Consider the following 23,608-nt stretch of genomic DNA (forward strand, 5'->3'; position numbering starts at 1 on the left):
GTTGGCATGCAAGTATAGCAGGCAATTAGGAAAGCAAGTGGCATGTTGGCCTTTATTGCAGGGTGATTGGGGTAAAAGAGTAAGGAAGTCTTAGTACAATTGTACAGGGCTTCGGTGAGACCTCACCTGGAATACTGCGTACAATTTGGGTCTCCTTACCCAAGGAAGGATATATTTGCCTTAGAGGCGGTGCAACGAAGGTTCACTAGATTAATTCCTGGTAGGAGAGGGTTGTCCTATGAGGAGCGATTGCGTAGAATGGGCCTATACTCTCTGGAGTTTAGAAGAATGAGAGGTGATCTCATTGAAACATACAAGATTCTGAGGAGGCTTGACAGGATAGACGCTGAGAGGTTGTTTCCCCAGGCTGGAGAGTCTAGAGCTAGAGGGCATAGTCGCAGGATAAGGGGTCGGTCATTTAAGACTGAGATGAGGAGGAATTTCTTCAAGCAGAGGGTTGTGAACCTTTGGAATTTTCTACCCCAGAGGGCTGTGGCTGCTCAGTCATTCAAGTCTGAGATCGATAGATTTTTGGACTCTAGGGGAATCAAGGGATATGGGGATCAGGCAGGAAAATGGAGTTGAGGTTGAAGATCAGCCATGATCTGAATGAATGGCGGAGTAGGCTCGAGGGGCTGTACGGTCTACTCCTGCTCCTATTTCTTACGTTCTTATTTATACTGTTACTTCTGCATCACTGCTAAGAGGCATTCACATTGCATAGAGGCAAAACTGACAGTGTAAGGAAATGGATTTCTTGGTGAGGCCACCTCACACCACTTTGGCTTGACACTACTTAAAGCACAGCTCCAGTGCGGTGTCAAATCAGGCTTACAAAGTGCGCAAGGGTTCTGATGGACCTCCTGAATGCTAAACTATTCGGAGTTTACTTAAAAAGAGTGAAGATAATCCCACCTATGCTCTCAAATCATTTAAAATCTACCTACCAGGAGCAGAGCTCTGTATCTACCTGTACAGACCTCTCCCTCTCAGACAAGAGTTCAAATTGCAGCTAGACAGTATAAACAGGGTACTGCCAGCTGCAAATTGATACTATAACTACTGATCTGAGATTGGCGACTACAGTATAACTGCGTCCTAATATTTGCTGTTTCCTGGTGACAATTACACACAAACTACTCTCAAAAGTACATAGCAAGGTTCTATAATTGTCAGCATCTGCACGTCAATATTAAAAGTAAATCGTTAAGTGACATAGTCCAACAATTCAATCCACTAACTGCCGAGACCGTATAAAATCAGAAAATGCTGGAAATACCAACGGGTCAGGCAGCATCTGTGGAGATCGGAAGGTAGGGTTACCATGTCAGGTCTTACGACCCTTCATCAGAGCCCAATCAACAGACCTAGAGTATTAACCCTACCTTCCTCTCTGCACAGATACTGTCTGACCGGAGTGCTTCCAGCATTTTCTATTTTTATTTCAGATTTCCAGCATCTGCAGTATTTTGCTTTTTACCTTCTAAAATTATGCTGCTTTAAATATTAAAAATCTTATTTGTTTCCAATCATCTGGTCCAAAAGTAAAAAAAAACAAAAAAAAGAGAACAATTGAGCTCCTCCTCATCAATTTTCTCTCCTTCCCTACTTAAAGTGGTAACTCCTTGCTGGGGTGTAGCAGCCTCTGTAACCCCGCCCCAAGTAACCATTATCCACATATGAACCTGGATGGCAAGAGTCATGCAGACAATTTGATTGTGGAAGCATAACATATATAAACACACAGATATACACATATACATGCAGTAGAAATAACCATTGTGGGTGAATGGTGATACAACATCACACTGTCAATTTGTATACTGTCACTTATTAGTAAAAGCTAAAAAAAGACATTGCGGCCCAGTAATCACAAGGCATTCAGGCATCGCTAGCTGCACAAACAGGCACTCACCCTGTCGCACACAGGTGCTATTCCTGAGTGAGTAGCCAGGCGGACACTCACAACTAACATCCCCAGATGGCAAAACCGTGCTCTTCACTCCTTCGGGACACACGCATCTCCTCCCATGAGGTTTAGGAAGACAAAGCAAGCTGCAGGTCTTCTCCATACATGCATTGCTCCCTTTAAAAAAAAACATACAAAATGTTAGGAAAAGCTACAAATAACAGTTGTGTGAATTATTAATGAAGGAGGTCAACCTGAAGTTCACCCATCCTTTCTCTTTTCAGATGTGGAAGGACTTGTGCGCATACATTATTTTCTATTTCAATGTGAACTACTGCTCTACAGTAGCATTCAGGTATGCTAATATAGGTACAACTGAGGGGGTCAACAAAAGGTCACTGACAATGATTAGGTGTGCAAGTGAAAAAATTGGTTTTCCTCAGTGCCATGATGACCACTAGCTAGCATCCCACCCCCAAGTATTAAACTCAGAAATTTGACAGATTTCTCCTTTGCAGGAGGTCAGCCCTACAATCCTCCGAGAACTCTGCATTCCTCCAACTCTGGCCTTGTGCATCCTCCACTCCCTTTGCCCCACCATCGGTGGCCATGCCTTCAGCTGTATCGGCCCCAAGTTCTGGAATTCCCTATCTGAACTTCTCTGCCTCTCCACCTCCCTGTCTTCCTTTAACAACCCCCCTTAAAACTCACAACCCTGACCAAGCTTTTGGACAGTCCTCCTAATATCTCCTTTTTTGGCTTGGTGTCTATTACATTTCTGTGAAGCGTCTTGGGACGTTTTTCTACGTTAAATGCGCTATATAAATGCAAGTTGTTGTTAAATATGGGTAATTTCCAGAGGGTTGATCATGTGTGGTCTGAGGGAGATCCAATTATATCAATGCATCTTCTAGATAGGTTTGAAAACAGCTGCATTCTGCAACCGAATTTTGCTGGCAAAACAGATAATATACATCATTGAAGTAAAGGCACTGAGGAGACCCACTCTATTATTTCCTTTTGCAGAGGCAAGAAACAGACACTTAGGTGACCTGGTGATATTACAGCAGAGCATTCTGCTTGCCTGGAGATTCCTCTGTCAGCTACTCATCCCAACTCAGTGTATGTTGCTCAGATGGCTCCCTTAGCGTGATACTTGGGTATAAGAAGTCAATCCTTGGGTATAATCATGCCGTTGCAGTCTATTAGAATATGTTAGACAGTCTAATGATAATCTACCCAGCCTGCTATGATTTCCTTTTCCAGCTGTCAAAAGACCCTTGTGTTATATTTGCATTTTATAAAGAAAAGCCTATTGTACATCACAATCCAATTGTGTAGACAGGGAGCAAAAAGAAGTCCTACTACAACCAAAGTTACATAAAAGCTGCTACCTGTTGTCTTGCCCTTGTAGAACACCTTCATATCCATTACTCCAGTTAAACCAGTGACCAGGGATTCCACACCTGAGCCATCAAACTTATAGGCCCTAAAGATGCTCATCCGTGACCAATCATCCCAGTAGATTTGATTCTGAAAAAAATGAATATCTTGGCCTCAATATTTAGTGCAATATTCATACTATTCAAACTTCCTCACAATAAGGAAGAAAGAGCTTGCATTTATTTAGGGCACTGTCACATCCTCGGGACATCTCAAAGCGCTTTACACCATTCAATTATTTTCGAATTGCAGTTACTTATGTCATGTGGCAGCCAATTGCATATGTCAAGGTCCCACAAACATTCAATGAATGAACCTGCTTATTTGGGGTCGCTGGTTGCGGGAGGAACGTTGGACAGGACACTGGGAGAACTCGGTGATCCTCTTCGAATAGTGACAAGGAGCCTTTTATGTCTACCTAAATGGGACCTCGGTTTAACATCTCATCTAAAAGACAGCCCTCCAGCAATACAATACTTCCTCAATAATGCACCGAAACATTAGCCTAGATTATGTGCTCAAATATTGGACTGGGTATAAACCCACAACCTTCTGACTTAGATGATAGTCAGCTTGCTCGCTTAGTAGCACTATCAAGTGGTATTGATAGCGCCAAATGATTGGCACTTGACTCTCCCGATGGCCCATGTGTGGTGTAGTACCAAGCCACAAAGGCCAGAAGGACTAAAATCTGATTCCCATTCTCTGCAGAGTTAGCTGAGCTCAGAAATTAGAACTTGTTGGAGTCAGAAGACTCTGCGCTCAAGCCCCAGAATGGGCACATAACCTAGGCTGATATCCTGTGCAGTACCATCAGAGGTGCTGTCTTTTGGATGAGATGTTAAACTGAGGCCCTATCTGCCTATTCAGGTGGACATAAGAGATCCCATAACAATATTCAAAGAGTAGGGAGGTCTCTCGGTGCCTTGGTCAACATTCCTCCTGCAACCAACACCAACAAAACAGATTAACTAGTCATTCATTCATTTGCTGTTTGTGGGAATCAGCTGCCACATTTGACTACAAAACAATAGTGACTGCACTTCAAAAAACGATCAATAGGTTGGCTACTCCTTACCATGTGAAAGATGCTACACGAATCAGGTTCTTTTTCCACTCAGTTAGGCAGCACTAAAATTGACCTTGCTACCCGTGCTAGGGAAAGGGGTAAAATGTTAACTAGGGCTCCTGCTTCTGACTGGCGCCACTGACTAACCCACTGCTGGAGAGTGCTCGTGTGTGAATGTCAGGTGAAACCAGGATCCGGCTCAGCTCCAATGCTCTATACAATCAATACACAGCTTGATCAGGCTCACACATGAAGGCTGGCCAGTTGGGTGATGTACCAAAGGGCTTCTGGCACTTGCAGATCAAAACCTGAGCACGTCTGCTCATTCAGAAAGCAAGGATAAAAATTGGGGTGAGGAAAAACTGGAAAATAAATATATTGTTAACTCTTGGGCAAGTATAAAAATCTATACAGACACTCAAGCACTCACCTGTTTAACCTTTTAAAATGTAATACATTCAGCAATGACTTCATCACAGCCAAGTAAATAAATGCATTAAGCTAAAACATTTAGTGGCAATTCAGACAGTGTATGCTTAAATGTTTCATTTATGAAAAACTGTCTCCATCACAACAGTTTTACTTAATTGTGGGAAGTCTTGGGAACAAAAAAAAAAGCTACTGAGCAAAATTGAAGAGAACTAATTTTAGGAAAAATGGTAGTATGAAAACTATTTACATCCCAGGTACTTATTACTTCTTAACATACAGAAGCAGATTAAAAATCAGTATACGAAACAGGGCTAATATCAAAACAAAAACTAGGAAGGAGTAATGACCATGTAAACATTTTGATTTCACAATTGTCAGAACTTTTTTTTTGTAAACTCATTTTGAACTTCTTGGTTTGTTTCTTAAATTCAATTATTGCAAGTGACAATGATGGGCCCAGCATTCTAAATCTCATACCTTAAAGACACTAATGGCATATGGATGAGGAAGGTTCTGTATTAATACAGATCTCTGACCACCATTGAAGTCCGCTCGTTCAATTCGGTCAACATAGGCTTCGGTCCAATAGATCCAGGAGCTGTCCACAGTAATTCCATTTGGCCATTTAATGCCATCGGTAATGATTCGAGTGACATTGGATGCATCCATCTCACTTCTGTAAATGCCTACTGCAGCACCACCCCAGTCTGTCCAAAACATCAGGCTGTGGAGAGAATATCAGGACAGATAAAATTCACTGTCTTACATAATATTACATATAAATTTGGTTGTTTTAACACTTGCTGCACCAGAGGACAAGCATCATTTAATGACGATGAAGCAACAACTGTTTTTAATGTACTTTTAAAAGGGAAATAAAAGTGACTTTTCTTTGACTGTTTTATCACATAACTTAGGGGTTCAGTAGCAACAAGTAATTTTAGTAAGATTGGATATCTAGGAGGAATAAAGAAACTGGGTTGTGAAATTCAAATTTCCATAATCATTCAAAATGAAAGTACTTTTTACCCAGTCGACTTAGTATAGTAGCCACAAATCTACACTTTCACCTATGCCAAGGAAAATGGGTAAGGGTCCGTCTCTTGCAAACCAGAAGGATGCATCACCATCTCACATTCACCATCCTCACCCAAAAGTCAAAGTGTGTTTCTTTTTCAAAGCAAAAAAGATGTAACCACAAAAAGAGCACCGCACTAGACCAACAAACTGGACAGAAACCACCACTTAAATCTAAAGTTCTTTAAAAAGTAACTTATCTATCTTGCAGTGAGTGAAGTTACATGCTGCCAATCAGAACAGCACTGAAATTTACAGCAGGATATACAAAAATGTTTTGTTCATCTCTGTGCTTGGAGGATTTTTTTTTTAAAAATAGGCAGAGCAAAATTTTGTACCATTATTTTGGTGTGATTGTAAGTTAGTTCATGCGTGACACTTCCACAGCAAGTTTCTACTTTCAGCTGCATCATCAGATGGCAGGAAGGGAAAGACAGGTCACTCCCTGGAGACAGGGATGTAAACGCGAGGTCAGAGTCCATCATCTTGTGGGTATTTTAACACCAAAGGAACATTGTGGATAGCAGACATGCAGCCTCAAATTGCTGAGATCACCGCTAGCCTCTAATATGAAGTACAAAGCCTTCAGGGACCAGAGGACGAGGCAGACCCACATTTTTTTTGCATCCTGCAAGCTGCAATGGGGTCACCATTTATTTTTTAAGATGGTGGAGCCAGATCTCTTTGCCTTTTAACCATCAAATATGTTTTTTCCCCATCTCCAATTGATCCTGATTTGCAGTAGTGTCAGAAAGAAAGGTGATTAAAAAGGGTTGGGGGATGCTGATCACTGTTCTCCATTTAAACATCTCTCTCCGAGATCCTGATCAAATGTAAAAATGCTCTTCTACATTGCCTGGCAGGGGTCTAAAGAGGACCTTTGGCAGAGGCTTGGAAGGAGGTCCCCTGCCTATTTCTTCAGCCAGGAAAGGTATGAGCTTAACTCAAGGGAGGAAGAGCATAATCCACATAGGAGAAATCCAAATTAATCCAATGCGGGTCCTGCTGGAACAATATTCAGTTTTAGTCTCCTCCTGTTGTAAAATAAAGCTTTCCTTTTTTTGCCTTTTCTAAAGCCAAACATAGGAACAGGAGTAGGCCATTCAGCCCCTCGTGCCTGCTCCGTCATTTGATAAGATCATGGCTGATCTGTGATCTAACTCCATATACCTGCCTTTGGCCCATATCCCTTAATACCTTTGGTTGCCAAAAAGCTATCTATCTCAGATTTAAATTTAGTAATTGAGCTAGTATCAATTGCCGTTTGCAGAAGAGAGTTCCAAACTTCTACCACCCTTTGTGTGTAGAAATGTTTTCTAATCTCACTCCTGAAAGGTCTGGCTCTAATTTTTAGACTGTGCCCCCTACTCCTAGAATCCCCAACCAGCGTAAATAGTTTCTCTCTATCCACCCTATCTATTCCCCTTAATATCTTATAAACTTCGATCAGATCACGCCTTAACCTTCGAAACTCCAGAGAATACAACCCTAATTTGTGTAATCTCTCCTCGTAACTTAATCCTTGAAGTCCGGGTATCATTCTAGTAAACCTACGCTGCACTCCCTCCAAGGCCAATATGTCCTTCCGAAGGTGCGGTGCCCAGAACTGCTCACAGTACTTCAGGTGTGGTCTAACCAGGGTTTTGTATAGCTGCAGCATAACTTCTGCCCCCTTGTACTCTAGTCCTCTAGATATAAAGGCCAACATTCCATTTGCCTTCTTGACTGCAGATAGAAGGGCAAAACAGGGGGAAAGGTTTAGCGCAATAGTATGAGTGTGAGGTTTGCTTTCCTACTGATGGAAATTCATTAAAAAAAAATAATTAATACCTCGACATCGAGACAGAAAAGTGACAAATCATTTTAATAAGTGGTCTGTGTGTGTCTGGGTTACATTTTAGAAATTTCTGAAGAGCCCACTAAATACATGGACCATCCAATCAATACAGAGAGGTGGAATTCTTTGTATGAAAGCAACACAGTGAAGGGTCAGTTCTAACTCGGCTGCTGATGCTGAAGCTCCTGCAGTGCGGACTTGTGCCATTGGATGGCACAAATAGACTTGACGTATAATTTAGTGCGTGTCAGCACCCTCTAGTGTTAGGAAAGTGTAGCTTCAATAAGACAAATTTGCAGATGCTAACAATGAAAGCAATTCATTTGTAGCCGGCCTGTATGAAATCACTTCCCAATCAGTCAACATCGGGAAGCTTTAGGGGCAATACTTACAAATTGGCCAACAGCAAACCCAATGTAACAATGGCAGCTGAACTTCCCTTGGCTGAGTGGTGAAATCCACTGATCAAACGGTCCCAAGGCTTAATTTCCAAACTGTAGTTAGTCCATCTCAGCCACAGCAGTACAATGCCCCTGGGCTAGGGAAGGGGGGGGGGCTCAGAAATCAGGCAGGGTTACTGATTTCTATGCTAATTGCTAGGTAGAGTGCTCGTGGGTGAAAAGATTAGGTTAACGCTCCCACACTCTACCAGCCTGACACTCGGGGCAATTTTCTGAGTGCATGATTATCTGATCTGACCACCTCACCAGAAGCTCGAACTCGGGAGGCTGGGGGGAATAAAACTGGTTTTTCACTGGCTAGGATTGCATACAAATAATAGTCTCACTGGCGAGGTACTGGAACACTATTGTATTGAGTGGGGGTGAAAAAACAGATGGACTTGTGTTTATTTATGTGCGAGTGATAAGTTAATATAGGCAACGTTTTTATTTCAGAATAAATGATGATGACTTCCAACACCTGGTCCGCTCCCATTCTACAACCAAGTCAAATATAGCCAACTCCTCCAAGTGACCTTCAACACAAACCAGTACATTATTTGATTGAGACATAGTCTCCATGACTTTAATAGTGCTCCACCACAGAACTCCCACTCTTGGTCCTCCTTATAATTGATGATCCTCAATACCATCCCTGGATATAGTCTCTTTGGAAACTGCATGTGTCCATCGTTCCATACTAGGAATTTAATCTCTATAGTAACGTTTGGACTTTCCTGACATACTGTACAATGTTACGCATGATAGAGACACAAGTTTTAACTACTCTCCCAAAACTTACCCTTGATTCGGAATTAATACCAGAGCTCTTGGATGGTCTAATACGGTGGAGTCCAGCAAGGTGAGGCGAAGGTCTCCATCAGGATTTGAAACCTAATGAATGAGAAAGCAAATTTTAAATTTATAATTTGCTTTCTCTCCCCAGGCATTGTTCTTTTCCCAAAAACATTTTCAAGACAGGAGCACTGTTGCAACAGATTGATATCATCACATCATTCAAATAATACTTTCAATTTATTCACTGGATTTAATAAATAAATGGGTAGGAGGAATCAGCTACCGTAAAAAACAATGAAACTTCAAAGTGCCGACCAAACTGACTGTTCCATTGGTGACTAGTTTATTCAGAGTGAAAGCTCCAAGTACAATCTAAATATAGATATCCAGCAGAAACAAGTTTGTTTCATTTTTGGGGAATTTTACGTTCAAGGGAGTATTGAGGAACACTCATCCATATTTTTGCACTCTCTCAACCACAACACAGATCAGAAGCAATGTAAAAATCCCTCCACACTACCCGAGGAACATCTCTGCTTTACAGCGGGATTTCCGATCTACAGGATTTCCATTTTCCACACCAGCAATGCTATGGAATAGCTGCAAATGTCAGGTTAATGCTGAATTAATCAGTTTTTGTGCTGTGGGTTTGCATCCACTTGCAACTGGGTCAAGACCGACTAAATACATTGCACTTGGGACTCTTAGCAGCCTGGCGCAAAAGTTTAAAATCTCATTGTCTCAATCTGAAGTCATATACCGAAAGGTTGGGAAATAGTATACTAATCTATGCTACTTGTTTTTTTACTTTTCCTTTCGAATAAAGAAAGGAATTCTATGTTCCAAAGTTAAAAAGCATGTTCAAGGCTAGCAGCTCAGTGGGTAACTGGTGTTGAGTCACAGACACCTTGGTCATCTCTGGTTTGTGCCAGATTAGCCTATCTCCATCGGCAGAGTGGTAGGGGCTAAGAAGTGAGGAACAACACGTCAGCCTGAGTTTGTACTTCTGATCACTATCCAAAGTTCTGTATGCTGACATGGGTGGGGGGGTGAGGACAGGGTCAGGCTTAGCTGCTCTTATAGCCTGCTGACAGTCTAGGCTCAAATGTAAAGAATGTACCACTTGGTTAGCTAGGTTCAAGGAACTGTAGTTAACCATGAATCTCCATCTTCAGAAGAGCAGGAGAAAAAGGGGGGAAAACTTGTTTATTTAGAAGTCAGAAATTTCTCATTCCTGCTACTGAATATTCACCAATACACATGCCGCACAAAGGTGCTACATTGTTCTTATCTTTCTTGATGTACCAGCATTATTCACCAACTATCACTGCAAGGACACATGCCTTACAGAACCTCCTCTTCAGTTGTCAAAAAAAGGCTAAACTTCAGCTTTCAAACGAATTGCAACCAGTTTAATAATTTAAAAACAATTGTACAAAGGTACCAGTATACAGGTTTTGGGCCCGAAAGCAGCAGCAATATTAAACTTATTTCAAGCAGTTATTTCAACACTAATCGATTAGTAATTGCCCATTAACCTAGCATCAACTATACTGGTTTCTGATATACTGCAAATTACATTATGAAATGTGCATTGCAACTATACCCAGCCCTCCCATTCATATTTATATTTTATTCCTCCCATTTTCACTCCCACATCACTCGATATTGCTCTGATAAGGGGTCTGGCAGAAGGGAATCAGGCCCCAGATTGCTGCTCACAACAGTTAGGATCCAGCCACTGGGAGATGGAATTATGCCCGAGGGTGGCTCCCAACCAATTGCTTCTCTCTGTGGGGACCAGCCTAGCCTCTGACCAATGCTCGAATGGGGCAAGGACATTTAACACATTGCAACTTTTAAAAATTATTTTTTCATATTTAAACAAAACATTTATTAGACTTGCCTCAAGTTTCTTTGCTCCAGCATCTATCCAATACAGAAGCTGACTGATAGAGTCAAAGGCCAAAGCTTCCACTGTCTGCAGGCCATCCTTGATTATTATATCCTGGCCCGTGTTTCCGTTTAAGCACAAACGCTGAGCAGAGAAAAGTGCATTATTAAGAACAGTGGCAATCTGGTAACTAAAATATAACCTAAAGCAATATATGAATGCCTCAGTATATCACTGGACCACTGTAACAAGGCTTTCAATAACTTATTCTGTCAAGATTAACATAAAATATTTTTAAAAATTTATACTAAAATAAACTCCTAATTTTAACCACGACATTATTATCGGTGTCAATAAAACATCTATGCCTTGCAGTACCCACCGGTCAAAGAAGGTCCTAAGAATACCAGTGGACACTGCATGGTCCCTCTCCAGGGCGACCTGGGCACCGTCTAAACTGAGAACGAGATGGGCAGGCAGCCAGAGCGACCCTCCCCACGGGCCGCGACCATCCTGGACCTGTGAATGGCCAGGGAGCATACCTCAGAGAAGGGTCTCTGACTTGCCTACCTCCCTCTGTACTGGGTGGCCAAAGATCAGAGATATTGGGCTAAAAAGTGTAGCCAGAAATTGAGGAGCAGCCTAAGTGAGGAGATTTAAAACTACATTGGACATCTACTGAAGTCTTGTCACCGAGGGACTTCTCGTATTGTATGTTATCATGTATGTAAAGTAGTTCAATAAAATTTTACAACAGAAGTGTTAAGAAATCTTCAACGTTACTACCTTTGGCATATGTTGATACAGATGTTGAAGTACTGCGCACAGTTGTGTCTCCATATAATAGAAAGGATATAGGTGCATTGGAGAGGGTGCAAAAAAGATTCACAAGGATGATACCAGAACTGAGAGGATATACTTGTGAGGAAAGGCTGAAGAGGCTGGGACTCTTCTCTAGAAAAGAGAAGGATGAGGAGTGATCTGATTGTGGGCTTTAAGATAATGAAAGGGTTTGATAGGGTAGAGTAGGAGAAAATGTTTCCACTTATGGGGGAGTCCAAAACTAGAGGTCATAAATATAAAATAGTCACTAATAAATCTAATAGGGAATTCAGGGGAAACTTCTTTACCCAGAGAGTGGTAAGAATGTGGAACTCGCTACCACAAGGAGTAGCTGAGGCAAATAGCATAGATGCATTTAAGGGGAAAACTAGATAAGCACATGAAGGAAAAAGGAATAGCAGGTTATGCCGATAGGGTTAGATGAAGTAGGGAGGGAGGAGGCTCGTGTGGAGCATAAACGCCTGGCCTGTTTCTGTGCTGTAGTTTTGATGTAGCTCGAGGTAAAATGAAAGTCTACACTACCAGGTTTATTTCACTCACGTGAAAAACGTCATGAATGTTGCACTCATGGAGTTACAGGTCTCAACTTTATAAAATAAAACTAGGGCACTTCTACTGATGCAAGTCTTCCTGCAATGTTAAGCAAGGAATTAAAACTGATGTCTGAAGCACAAGGGGGACCACCACCCAGATATCCCTCTTAATAAAGCTATTAATTTCCAAGAATTTAAAAAATATATATTTAACGAACAAAATATATATAAAATCACTCAAAATAACTCTGGTAACATTCACGATCCAAATAATGATTTGATCATATTTTAACCCAATCCCCCTTGATCATATTTTAACCCAAGCCCCCTCAAAACCTGTCCACAACACTTGATAAGAGACCTTTAACAGCATGATAATGAGCCAGCTTGGAAAGGAGGCCAGCTGCTGGAAAGTGAATTTTACTAAGATAGGGTTTCTCTGCTGTATTTAAACAGATCTTCAAAGTTCTATATACTGCTTATCGCATCTCTCCAAGTTAGGAGTAGCAGACTGTGCTCACCTGGATAACATCCTGCGAAATGTCTGCCCAATATATGCAGTTGCGTTCATAATCAAAATCCAAAGCTACAGTGCCTCGTAGGTCCCGAAGTGGCAGTTCCTCATCTGTGCCCCTGGAGAGATCATAGCGATGAATAGAGCTCCTTAGAGCATAAAGTAGGAACTCATTTTCCTCTGCAAGCAGAATCAAAGAATAAATTATTTATTTAAATACTTTAACTATGTAGATGGCACATGTCAGTGTGTGGGCACTACAGTAATAAACAAATGCATGTCCAAAAGGTTCAGTTGTAGGCAATATTTCTGTAACTTACTGTTTGTCCCCCACTTTCAAAGTCTTTTGTCTCCCCCTACCTTGGTTTCCCTTCCATTATCTGTGCCTCTCTAAATGGTTTTCACATTTTGTCTGATTGAAAAGAGGGATACAAATAGAAACATTCACTCTCTTCCCCCTCTTCTTGTAAGAAAAATAGACAGACTTTCCCTTTCAAATACATGTACCAGACATTGCTGTGATCCAGTTAGTCACAATAACAACAGTTGTGAGCATTGCCCATCCCCATATATGCACAGCTATCTTGCAAATGTCACTTTATGTGATCTTATTCCTGAATATTTTCCTCAATGTTCATGTTGGCGATTTTGTTGATAACTGAATTATTGAGGGAGAGTCCGTCTATTTTTTCTTGCGAATAGTTTTTGCTTTTCTGTGGAAAGTAAACATTCTACCCCACAGGTGAAACTCTACGTTTGCTCATGTTGCCAAGGAAATTAAGCACTGCCATCTCTCATATACCTCGCCACCTTTCAGGGGAACTTCCCATTATCTACAGGTAACAACTTACAGTACCTCCCCCTCCCCAATCCCAAATGAAAATGGGAAATGAAAACTACAATCAAAATACTTAAACCACTCCAAATGACTATAACTGCTCTCCTCTGCTCACCAAACTCCCTCTCAGCTTATTTTTACATCAAGGACACTACACATTTGATGTTATCTGCTGGAAGAAAGGCTCACACATTAAGAATTGACATTTTGGTGAGGTACCAAGGGCAGGGAAGCAGCCATAGAAAGCAAACCCAGCCTGACTCAGCATCTCAGAAGACAACAAAGGAGAAATAAGAAACTGCATATCCACAAATATGTTCAGACCAATGCCTACAAAAGACTGGCACCATACCATTATATTAATGTTGTACCTGGTTACCAGTCACTGAAACCTCAATAGCCTTGATAAAGGTAAATGGTTACAACTTACCTCCCACAGGACAGGGCAGCATATCCCCCTCCAAACGAACCTCAACGTCGCCTCCGCTGCAAGTATCACCTGAGATTTTACGGTAACTGGGAAAACAAATAAGGAACATGTCTGTTTACATTGGGACTGAATAAGTTACACGGCATTTCCAATTAATCAATCATTCTTAAATCCAAAATAAACACACATAGGTTGATCATCAAGTTCATCTTCAGCCAAGTTTTAACATCCAGAATTGCCTACATTACAACACTAATGACACTTCAAAAGTAATTCATTGGCTGCGAAAGGCACTATATAAATGAAAGTTCGTTCTATAAATACTGTGAAACAGCCTAGTTTTTGTTGATTTGAGAATTGCCATAAACACACAACAGCAGTCCTTGCATTTACTGAACACATACCCCTTTGTTCTCTTGTATGTAACACCAACGGGACAGGGCACAGGTGGAGCGTACATATTGCCCGTGAACTCTGGATCAGGGCTGCAGACCTCGGATGAGAAGTCCTCACTCAGCTTGAAGCCGAAGTCACTAAAAGAAAATATGCATTAGAGAGAATTATTGGCAAGAAATTTGCACTCTCCAAAACCATTTTCAACAAGAATAGGATTTATATTAAAAAAAAAAGAGAAACCTTGCAAAAGATATTTGGGGCTCTCAGACAGCAAACAAGTATAAATTTCGAGTAGCCACCAACTCTCACTACAACACCTGAGCACATCTTGCACAAAACACTTCCCAAATCCCAGGTATGCTTGCCCCTCTGATTTCACTTTGTTTTTACTCAATACTGAACAAACATCATATCCTGCAACTAAAAGCAAGCAATTCCATGGGAGAGCCACCAAAGAATATTCAGACAAAAAAAATAACGATCTGCAGTAGAAAAAAAAGTCCTTACCAAATGCAGGGTGCTGCGCTAAATTTAGGAACATAGGAACAGGAGTAGGCCATTCGTCCTCTCGAGCCTGCTCCGCTGTTCAAGTAGATCTCGGCTGATCTGTACCTCAACTCCATTTACCCACCTTAGCTCCGTATCCCTTTTACCCTTACCTAACAAAAATCTATCTATCTCAGTATTGAAAGCTCCAATTGTCCCAGTATCCACAGCCTTTTGGGAGGGAGAATTCCAGATTTCTACCCCTTTTGTGAAAAAGTGCTTCCAGATTTCACTCCTGAATGGCCTAGCTCTAATTTTATGATTATATAATTTCAGCATCTTCTGGCATTCATATAGAGTGCAATATTCCTAAATCATTGCAAGAACAAGTAACTTGCTTCACAAGTGTTCTCAGCAACAAGTTGCTGGTTTTCAGTATTGGTGATCAGTTTATATATCATACTGATGCACATTCCAGCATCTCAAGAACTTGCATTAAAAAAATACAATCATAAGAACATAAGATATATGAGCAGAAGTAGGCCAAACGGCCCCTCAAGCCTGCTCCGCCATTCAATTAGCTTATGGCTGATCTTCGACCTCAACTCCAATTTCCCGCCCGATCCCCATATCCCTTCATTCCCCGAGAGTCCAAAAGTCTATCTCAGCCTTGAACATACTCGATGACTGAGCATCCACAGCCCTCTGGGGTAGAGAATTCCAAAGATTCACAACCCTCTGCGTGAAGAAATTCCTTCTTTTGTCAGTCTTGAAAGTCCGACCCCTTATCCTGCGGCTATGCCCCCTAGTTCTAGACTCTCAGCATCTACCCTGTCAAGCCCTCTCAGAATCTTGTATGTTTCAATGAGATCACCTTTCATTCTTCTAAACTCCAGAGAGTATAGGCCCATTCTACTCAACCTCTCCTCATAGGACAACCCTCTCATCCCAGGAATTAATCTAGTGAACCTTCATTGTACCGCCTCCAAGGCAAGTATATCCTTCCTTAGATAAGGAGACCAAAACTATATGCAGTACTCCAGGTGAGGTCTTACTAAAGTCCTGTACAACTGTAGTAAGACTTCCTTACTCTTGTGCTCCAACCCCCTTGCAATAAAGGCCAACATGCCACTTGCTTTCCTAATTGCCTGCGGTACCTGCATACTAACTTTTTGTGTTTCTTGTACCAGGACACCAGAGTCTCTCTGTACACAAACATTTAATAGTTTCTCACCATTTCAGAAATATTCTGTTTTTCTATTCTTCCTACCAAAGTGAATAACCTCACATTTCCCCACATTATACTCCATCTGCCACCTTCTTGCCCACTCACTCAATCTGTCTATTTCCCTTTGCAGACTCTCTGTGTCCTCCTCACAGCTTACTTTCCCACATAGCTTTGTATCGTCAGCAAACTTGGATACATTACACTCGGTCGCGTCATCTAAGTCATTAATATAGATTGTAAATAGCTGAGGCCCAAGCACTGATCCTTGCGGCACCCCACTAGTTACAGCCTGCCAATCTGAAAATAACTCGTTTATCCCTACTCTCTGTTTTCTGTCAGTTAACCGATCCTCTATCCATGCTAATATATTACCCCAACCCCATGAGCCCTTACCTTGTGTAACAACCTTTTATGTTGTGGAGATGCCGGTGATGGACTGGGGTGGACAAATGTAAGGAATCTTACAACACCAGGTTATAGTCCAACAAATTTATTTTAAAATAAATTTGTTGGACTATAACCTGGTGTTGTAAGATTCCTAACCTTTTATGTGGCACTTTATCAAATACCTTCTGAAAATCCAAATATACCACATCCACTGGTTCCTCTTTATCTACCCTGCTAGTTACATCCTCAAAAAACTAATAAATTTGTCAAACATGATTTCCCTTTCATAAAACCATGTTGTCTCTGCCTAATCATATGATTTTCTAAGTGCCCTGTTACCACTTCCTTCATAATGGATTCCAGCATTTTCCCGATGACTGATGTTAGGCTAACTGGCCTGTAGTTTCCTGTTTTCTCTCTCCCTCCCTTCATGAATAGCGGGGTAACATTTGCTACCTTCCAGTCCACTGGAATTCACATAGAATGATACAGAACCGAAGGAGGCCATCCGGCCTGTGCCAGCTCTTTGAAAGAGGTATCCAATTAATCCCACTCCCCCGGCAGTTTCCCCATAGCTTTGCAATTTTTTCCCCTTCAAGTATTTATCCAACTCCCTTTTGAAAGATATTATTGAATCTGTTTTCTAAATTCAAAATGAGCAGGATTTAAGCAAATTCCCTTCACACCTATTTTCTTATCTGCCCTAATGAAGGAGTCAACTTCTTGTTGGATATGGTTCTCCAGATGCTGGCTCTCCTCTGGCACTTTGCCCAAGTGCCCATTCATCACTTAAGCCCAAACAGCAAGTGTTAGCAAACTTTCCGATCATGCGGTGGAGCATTATTGCCAAGCCCAATCCTGTCCTTACCCTGATGTCTACAAATATATTATTCCTGCATGGCAGTAGCTATCATGAGTGGAAACCCGACCCAATTTTCTTCTCCTCCCCCCCCCCCCCCCACCACAACGAAACATACAACTGCTGTGGACATCTGTAGCACCCCTATTGTCATCCCTGCTGCGATCAGTTATTTTAGCACAAACCAGGGATCGACCTGGAACCTTCCTCATCTGCTTGGCTTAAATATTCCTTGGAATGAGCAGTAATCTATTATTATTGGGAAATCCAGGTTGAAGTAAATAGAATTTGATGCAACTATTTAATTATCATGGGTTTTAAAGCCGGGAATAATAAACAGTATGTGCATTTTGAAAGAATATTTTATATACATTTACCAAAATGCATTGCTGGGACAATATTGCACTCTTCCAATCACAGGAGAGCATATTTTCCAGACACCAGCAGCAATAGGGGTCATGATCTGCAATAGCAAAATTTAAAATAGACAGCAAAGTTGTTTCCCTACAGGAAGCAACCTCTTCAAACAACACTGGCAAAGATAACCTGCCTTTCTCAGCTAGGGCACGGTCCATTATGCAGCAAGGCCCAGAATAACTTCTTTCCCATATATTAGATATCATGGATTTGCATATAAACCCGTACAGCAACAGATTTAAACTGACAACTCACCCACATCTGGTGGATTGCAAGACTGCAAGTTTCAGTTACAACATCACTCTGTTGAATAAACTAAGCAAGCTGATGCTCAACATACTGAGCAACGAATATTGGAGAGAAGATGATATCATAGTGAAAGATGAACTGATTTGTTTAAGCATCTCCAATAGGACACATCCATCGTATAAAGAATGTAGGTTACCTGAACAAATATGACTTACAGCTCCAGTGTGATACATTTACAAAGCCCATTTTTTTTTCAATTTTGAACTTTTGAAAGTTTGTTCTATTGATTACCATTCATAGTCCTCTCTTGTACAGGAACAGTTGCTGACTGTGATTGGCCTGTCAAAGTCTTCCCCATTGAAACAGGTTGCATGTGGGGTTCTTCGCTTGTAGACAATTTTTCGGCCGAGCAAACACTCGTTTCCATGCTCATCAGAAGGGGACCACAATTTGTAATCAGTCTCAGAACAAGGTACGCCTGTAAAGAAAGAACTTGCATTTGTAAGTTTAAAATAGAAAGACTTGCACTTGGCATAATTTGCAATTGTGATTTTTTTTTTCTTACTTGAAACATTTTGTATTGAAATGGTTATAGGCTTTGTTATTGGATTGCTGGATCCATTTACATATAATCTACTGACTATACTGGTTCCCCAGTGAAGGGTATTATACTGGTAATTTTAGAATGAGTAGGGAAATGTTAACTGGCAGTCAGTCAGTCACCTCCTGTATGGCTGCACCATGATCCCCACATGCAACATACCCAAATCAGCAAGGTCAGGTCTTTCTGTATGAATAACCCAGAAGGTTCCCCAGAAAATAGAAAGGGATCAGCTTTGCATGATTTCATGCTCATAAGAGACCTGGGATGAGAGGGGAGAATATATAAATTAAATCCACAAGCAAGAAATTCCCCTTACATAAGGAGCCTACTGACAAGATCCAAAAATGAACTAGAAAATTGTTGGTCGCTTCGGACAGTCTGTCCCTGAAATGGAAAAGTTGGTTTATCTGCTCATCCAAGGCAATTCTACAGTACTGTAGCTGACTGACTGGCATGGCAGTCGAATTTAAAGGATAAATAACTGTCAGAACTAACCGATACCCATTAAACGAGTAGGAGAAATACATTCAATCACACATTGCATCAGGTCGCATGACTCTATCCTACACATGTTTTGCCTTGGTTCATAGCACTGTCTATTGAAAACAAACAGCATTGCAGTGTGGGTGTTTAGGCAAGGTACTTAAAAACCATGATTCCACATCAAGCCTCCAAAGTGTGGGAAAGATAATGGCCCCAATTAGCAAGCTGGCTACCATGTGATTTTTTTAAAAAATGCAAGCTTTAATAGTAGACCTTCATTTTTCAGATGGATACACAGGAAATACTTAATGTTATTAAAATGCAGCTGTAGAAAATGCAAAGCAGGGACATAATTTGGTTTGCAAATGTTATGTTATCTGGCCAGAAGTATAATTTTAAAAAAACAGCAATAAGCAAATACTATTCAGTTTACTAAAGTAAGTATAATGCAAATAGATAAAATGGGATTAGATCAATTTCAGTATCTATTCACTGTTCTGGGAACTAGTTGACTGTCAAATTGTTTGAAATAGGTAATGTAGCCTAAACTGTACCCTCATCCCTCCCAAGATTCTCTTCAATTTTTGTTAGCCTTGCTCTTCCACATCCCATCTCTCTTCAATGATGACATAGCAGTGAACCCATACAGTTTGTCACAGCACCAGATGAAATTTAGTTAACAATATTAGATTGCAGGTTGGCGCTCCCACCCAGAGAAAATCCAAGTGTGTCAAGGTAACATGACCCTTGTTCTGTTTCCTTTTATCTGGGAGGCTATTGATGTTACAATTACATTAGTGATTCCACCAATTGAGAAATACTGCACCCTTACAGTATCTGCCTGAATCAACATAAAGCACAAAATATAGCATCTTGCATAAACTACTCGCAATATAACACAGTCCAATCTGTTCAAACTGAAATCTGCCAACAAACTACAAGCAGACCATAGAGACCAACCACATACATATAGACACCACAGAACAGGTTCACATAAAACATCTGATATCACATACACAACTGAGTTATAAAGGCCCTCAACAGAAAATGAGACTGCATTACAACTTGTAAAGTTAGGACTTAAAATAAATTCAGAATGGACTACAATTTCAAGCATTTATAATATGGTTATCTTAGTGTGTAAAGGATCACCTCAGTGGACTTTGCAAGTTAACACTCATCAAATAAAAAAGACACACCCCAGAAAGGCTCTAGGTGTGATCAATGGTCTATGCGGGGTAGCGAATATCATCTAGAGTAGGCATAGAAGCTATGTAATTACCCTCAATGCCCCTAAACTTAGGTGGGACCCACTGATCCCAGCTGAAAGTCTAAACATGTGGATGCTAGTTTACGACAGGAATCAATATGGATATGATACCCACCCCCAGTGTTCACAGTCCAGGGGCTCATACACGAGATAAAAACTTTGGGAATACTGGAGGACTGCAAATAAGTCACTGTCGTCAGACGTGAATAAGCAAAGGCGTTTAAGAAAAATGGAATGAAGATTTTGATCAAGGAAATCTATTTAGATTAGATGGTCACTAAGCAGGGCAGGCTTATAGCCTGTTTTCTTCTCCTTCCCAAACTTTTTCTTTTGGGGGGAAAAAAAAAAGAGGGTCAACTTTCATACAACATGAACCTACCCAGTGCTAACGTTGTGTTGATCTGCAGTATTAGCCAACTGTGGGACAGTTCAGCGTACGAGCCAAAGATTGTGAAGATGGTGCTTTTCTCCCCTGGCTCTGTGAGCAATCCGTATACAACAACAGTCTTTTTAGAGAAGCTAAAGGTCTTCCATGTCTCCCCCTCATTGGTGCTGTACCTATTCATTGAAAGAGATTGATGCACAGGTAAAATGATGCAGCAGTTCTACTGTTCTCAAACAGCTGAAGAATTTTCACGTGCACACATTTCACTGTTGCATTAAATCCATACCACATTGGGAAATGCAAACTGTACAAAACTAATGCTCAAAAAATATGATCAAAGTCCTAACTGAATACTGCTATAGAGCTGGGGGTGGGGAGAAACCAGAAAGATGGGATTATTAAAGTAATTGAGAAGAAAGTTTTCCAGTGAGAGATTGTAATAATGAAAAAGTACAGTCAATTCTTTGGTTTACTCACTTTAGTTGACTAGTAGGGGATCCTTGAGGAATTGCCAACAGGATTCCTCCATGGTCAGCCCAAGAGTAATAGTGTGGACCTTCAAGGGCCTGAACAAGAGAAACAAAAGACAGATTCAGAACGCAATCTTTACACTGTCATAATATTTTTTCCCCTTTCACTTGGATGTTATTTTCCAGTCAATCTCCAAATGGGTATGTCTGTGTAGCATCCTACACATAGGCAAGGGGACTGACAATGCAAACCTCCACCATTCTATAACCAGCCACTTAAAAAGGTGCACAAAACAGAGGCTGGAACTCTTACTGTCTCATTTTTCCTTCTTCCTGTGGGAAAGTACCTGGTCTCCAACTAAACCCGATTTTCGTTCAATTTTATTAGCATTTCCATATCATAATTATAATCCTGTGGTACATTTATATTGATATATGGATGGGTTTATGACAGCTCAAGGCTTTTAACAAAGGAAGTCAAATATGTGAGCGAGTCAGAGCACTCCAGAACAACTGACACAGCTTACATGATACAGATAAAAGAGCAAACTCTGCTCAGTCTGTTTCAGCCAGCATTACTGGGGCGGACCGGTGGAAAAAAAGTAGTCTGTAAAATTAACAAAACTATACCGTTGATTATCATTTTAATATCATCTTCCGCATTTCTAGGTTAGCCATTCAAAAAAAAATCATTCCAACCTGTTGGACAAATCTCAGAAATTATAGTCTTCAGGACGACCAAAAGCGCTTTACAGCCATTTAAGTACTTTTGAAGTGTAGTAAATGTTGTAATGTAGGGAACACAGCAGCCAATATGCGCACAGCAAGCTCCCACAAACAGCAATGAGATAATGACCAGATAATTTGTTTTAGTGGTATTGGTTGAGGAATAAATAGTAGCCAGGACACCAAGAAGAACTCCCCTGCACTTCTTCGAATAGTACCATGTCCACCTGAGATGTCCTCCGGAACAAGATGGTTTGGTCAACCCGCATTCTGAACTGTATTCCATTTGTGAGCATCGTCTAGATCTGTTGATTATTGTCATTTGGCAATCGAATAAAATGCTTAGTAATCTTGATACTAGTTTCTGTGGTTGGGTTATATAGTTCCCTAAACATAGGGGCAAAGAGAATTAATAATAATCCTACATTACCACTAGTCTTTTCTCAAAGAACAAGTGTCAATCCCATTTATCACTTAATTGCCTTTTGTAATCTCTTCCAAGCCCTTCGCTGCTTCACCTTCCTTGGCAGTGTCCAACTGTACACAATACTCAGTGTGGGGCTGGATCAATGCTTTGTACAAACTAATAACCACCACCTGGTACTTGTGCCCCATCCCTTGAACTATATCGTAAGATCTCATTTGTCTTTTTCCACCACCACCGCAAATTGTGTTAATGATTTAAAGGTGTTTTCCACTGAAACTGCAAGATCTTCCCTCTGTGATTTCCTGTAGACTATTCCCATTTCTTTTGTACACCCCACAGTTTGTTTCCTTTCTCCAATTCATTACTTTCCATTTCCCTACTTTAAATGCTGCAATATTTTGGCCCAATCTCCTAACTTAATCAGATCCTTCGGCAACTGTTCTATTTTCTCCATACTATTTACAATTTTCCCAATTTGGAATCATCAGCACACTTGGTAGCACTTTGGTACAATGCCTTCTTCAATATGCAAAACTAAAGTAGTCTTAGGTTATATAATTTATTATTTGCCCATTCTAAAAGCAATGTTTCTACATTTTTTTTAATAATTTAGAATTTAATACCCTGTATTTTCTTATTAGTGCAGCTAATTAACTGACAACAAAATGGGTTGTACAAAAGCACATTACCTCACGCCACCGAGCCCCAGCACTACTTGAAACATATACATTTGGTTTGTTTGCCAAGTTCTTGCCAATGGAACCTAAGGGAGGGGGAAGGAAGACGAGAAACACACATGAAATCACTGCTACATCCTTTGATAAATACAGCACAGTTCAACACAAATATTGAAAATATTAATTAAAATGGTTAGAGCTGGGTTGTCATATGTACTTTCCTCTAAGAACACATTCTAAATGTTAATAATCTTTTAAGAGTAGTGTATGAAAGAAACAGACATGTACTGACCAAACAAATAATCAGGGAACAATATGGATTCAAATTTGCAGAGCGCTGTGAAAAGGGCTATAATTACCTCGTCTGTACCAATGAGATAACATGTGGATGTGCAAACAGCAGACTTGAGAGAACGCACCTTTGTAACCCAATTACACAGCAAGTCAAATTATAATTTTAAATAATTCAGAGCATTTCATGGTCATT

The 23,608-nt window shown here is 40.7% G+C and overlaps 1 protein-coding gene across 2 annotated transcripts in view; it reads right to left on the reverse strand.

The window, feature by feature from the left end:
- The window catches only part of sorl1 (sortilin-related receptor, L(DLR class) A repeats containing), a 173,658-nt gene that overhangs the window by 53,752 nt on the left and 96,298 nt on the right, over positions 1–23,608 (reverse strand). For both annotated transcript variants that reach the window (XM_067970858.1, XM_067970856.1), the window contains exons 11-22: positions 23,134–23,207; positions 21,299–21,387; positions 20,816–20,994; positions 18,371–18,557; positions 14,462–14,590; positions 14,058–14,143; positions 12,797–12,969; positions 10,912–11,043; positions 9,010–9,101; positions 5,331–5,577; positions 3,304–3,442; positions 1,916–2,086 (exon numbers count right to left, since the gene is read on the reverse strand). In XM_067970858.1, the coding sequence (XP_067826959.1) occupies positions 1,916–2,086; positions 3,304–3,442; positions 5,331–5,577; positions 9,010–9,101; positions 10,912–11,043; positions 12,797–12,969; positions 14,058–14,143; positions 14,462–14,590; positions 18,371–18,557; positions 20,816–20,994; positions 21,299–21,387; positions 23,134–23,207 (1,698 nt within the window). The remainder of the gene's footprint in view (positions 1–1,915; positions 2,087–3,303; positions 3,443–5,330; positions 5,578–9,009; positions 9,102–10,911; positions 11,044–12,796; positions 12,970–14,057; positions 14,144–14,461; positions 14,591–18,370; positions 18,558–20,815; positions 20,995–21,298; positions 21,388–23,133; positions 23,208–23,608) is intronic.

This window comes from Heptranchias perlo, chromosome 33 (assembly GCF_035084215.1).
Source record: "Heptranchias perlo isolate sHepPer1 chromosome 33, sHepPer1.hap1, whole genome shotgun sequence".
Classification (NCBI taxonomy): domain Eukaryota; kingdom Metazoa; phylum Chordata; class Chondrichthyes; order Hexanchiformes; family Hexanchidae; genus Heptranchias; species Heptranchias perlo.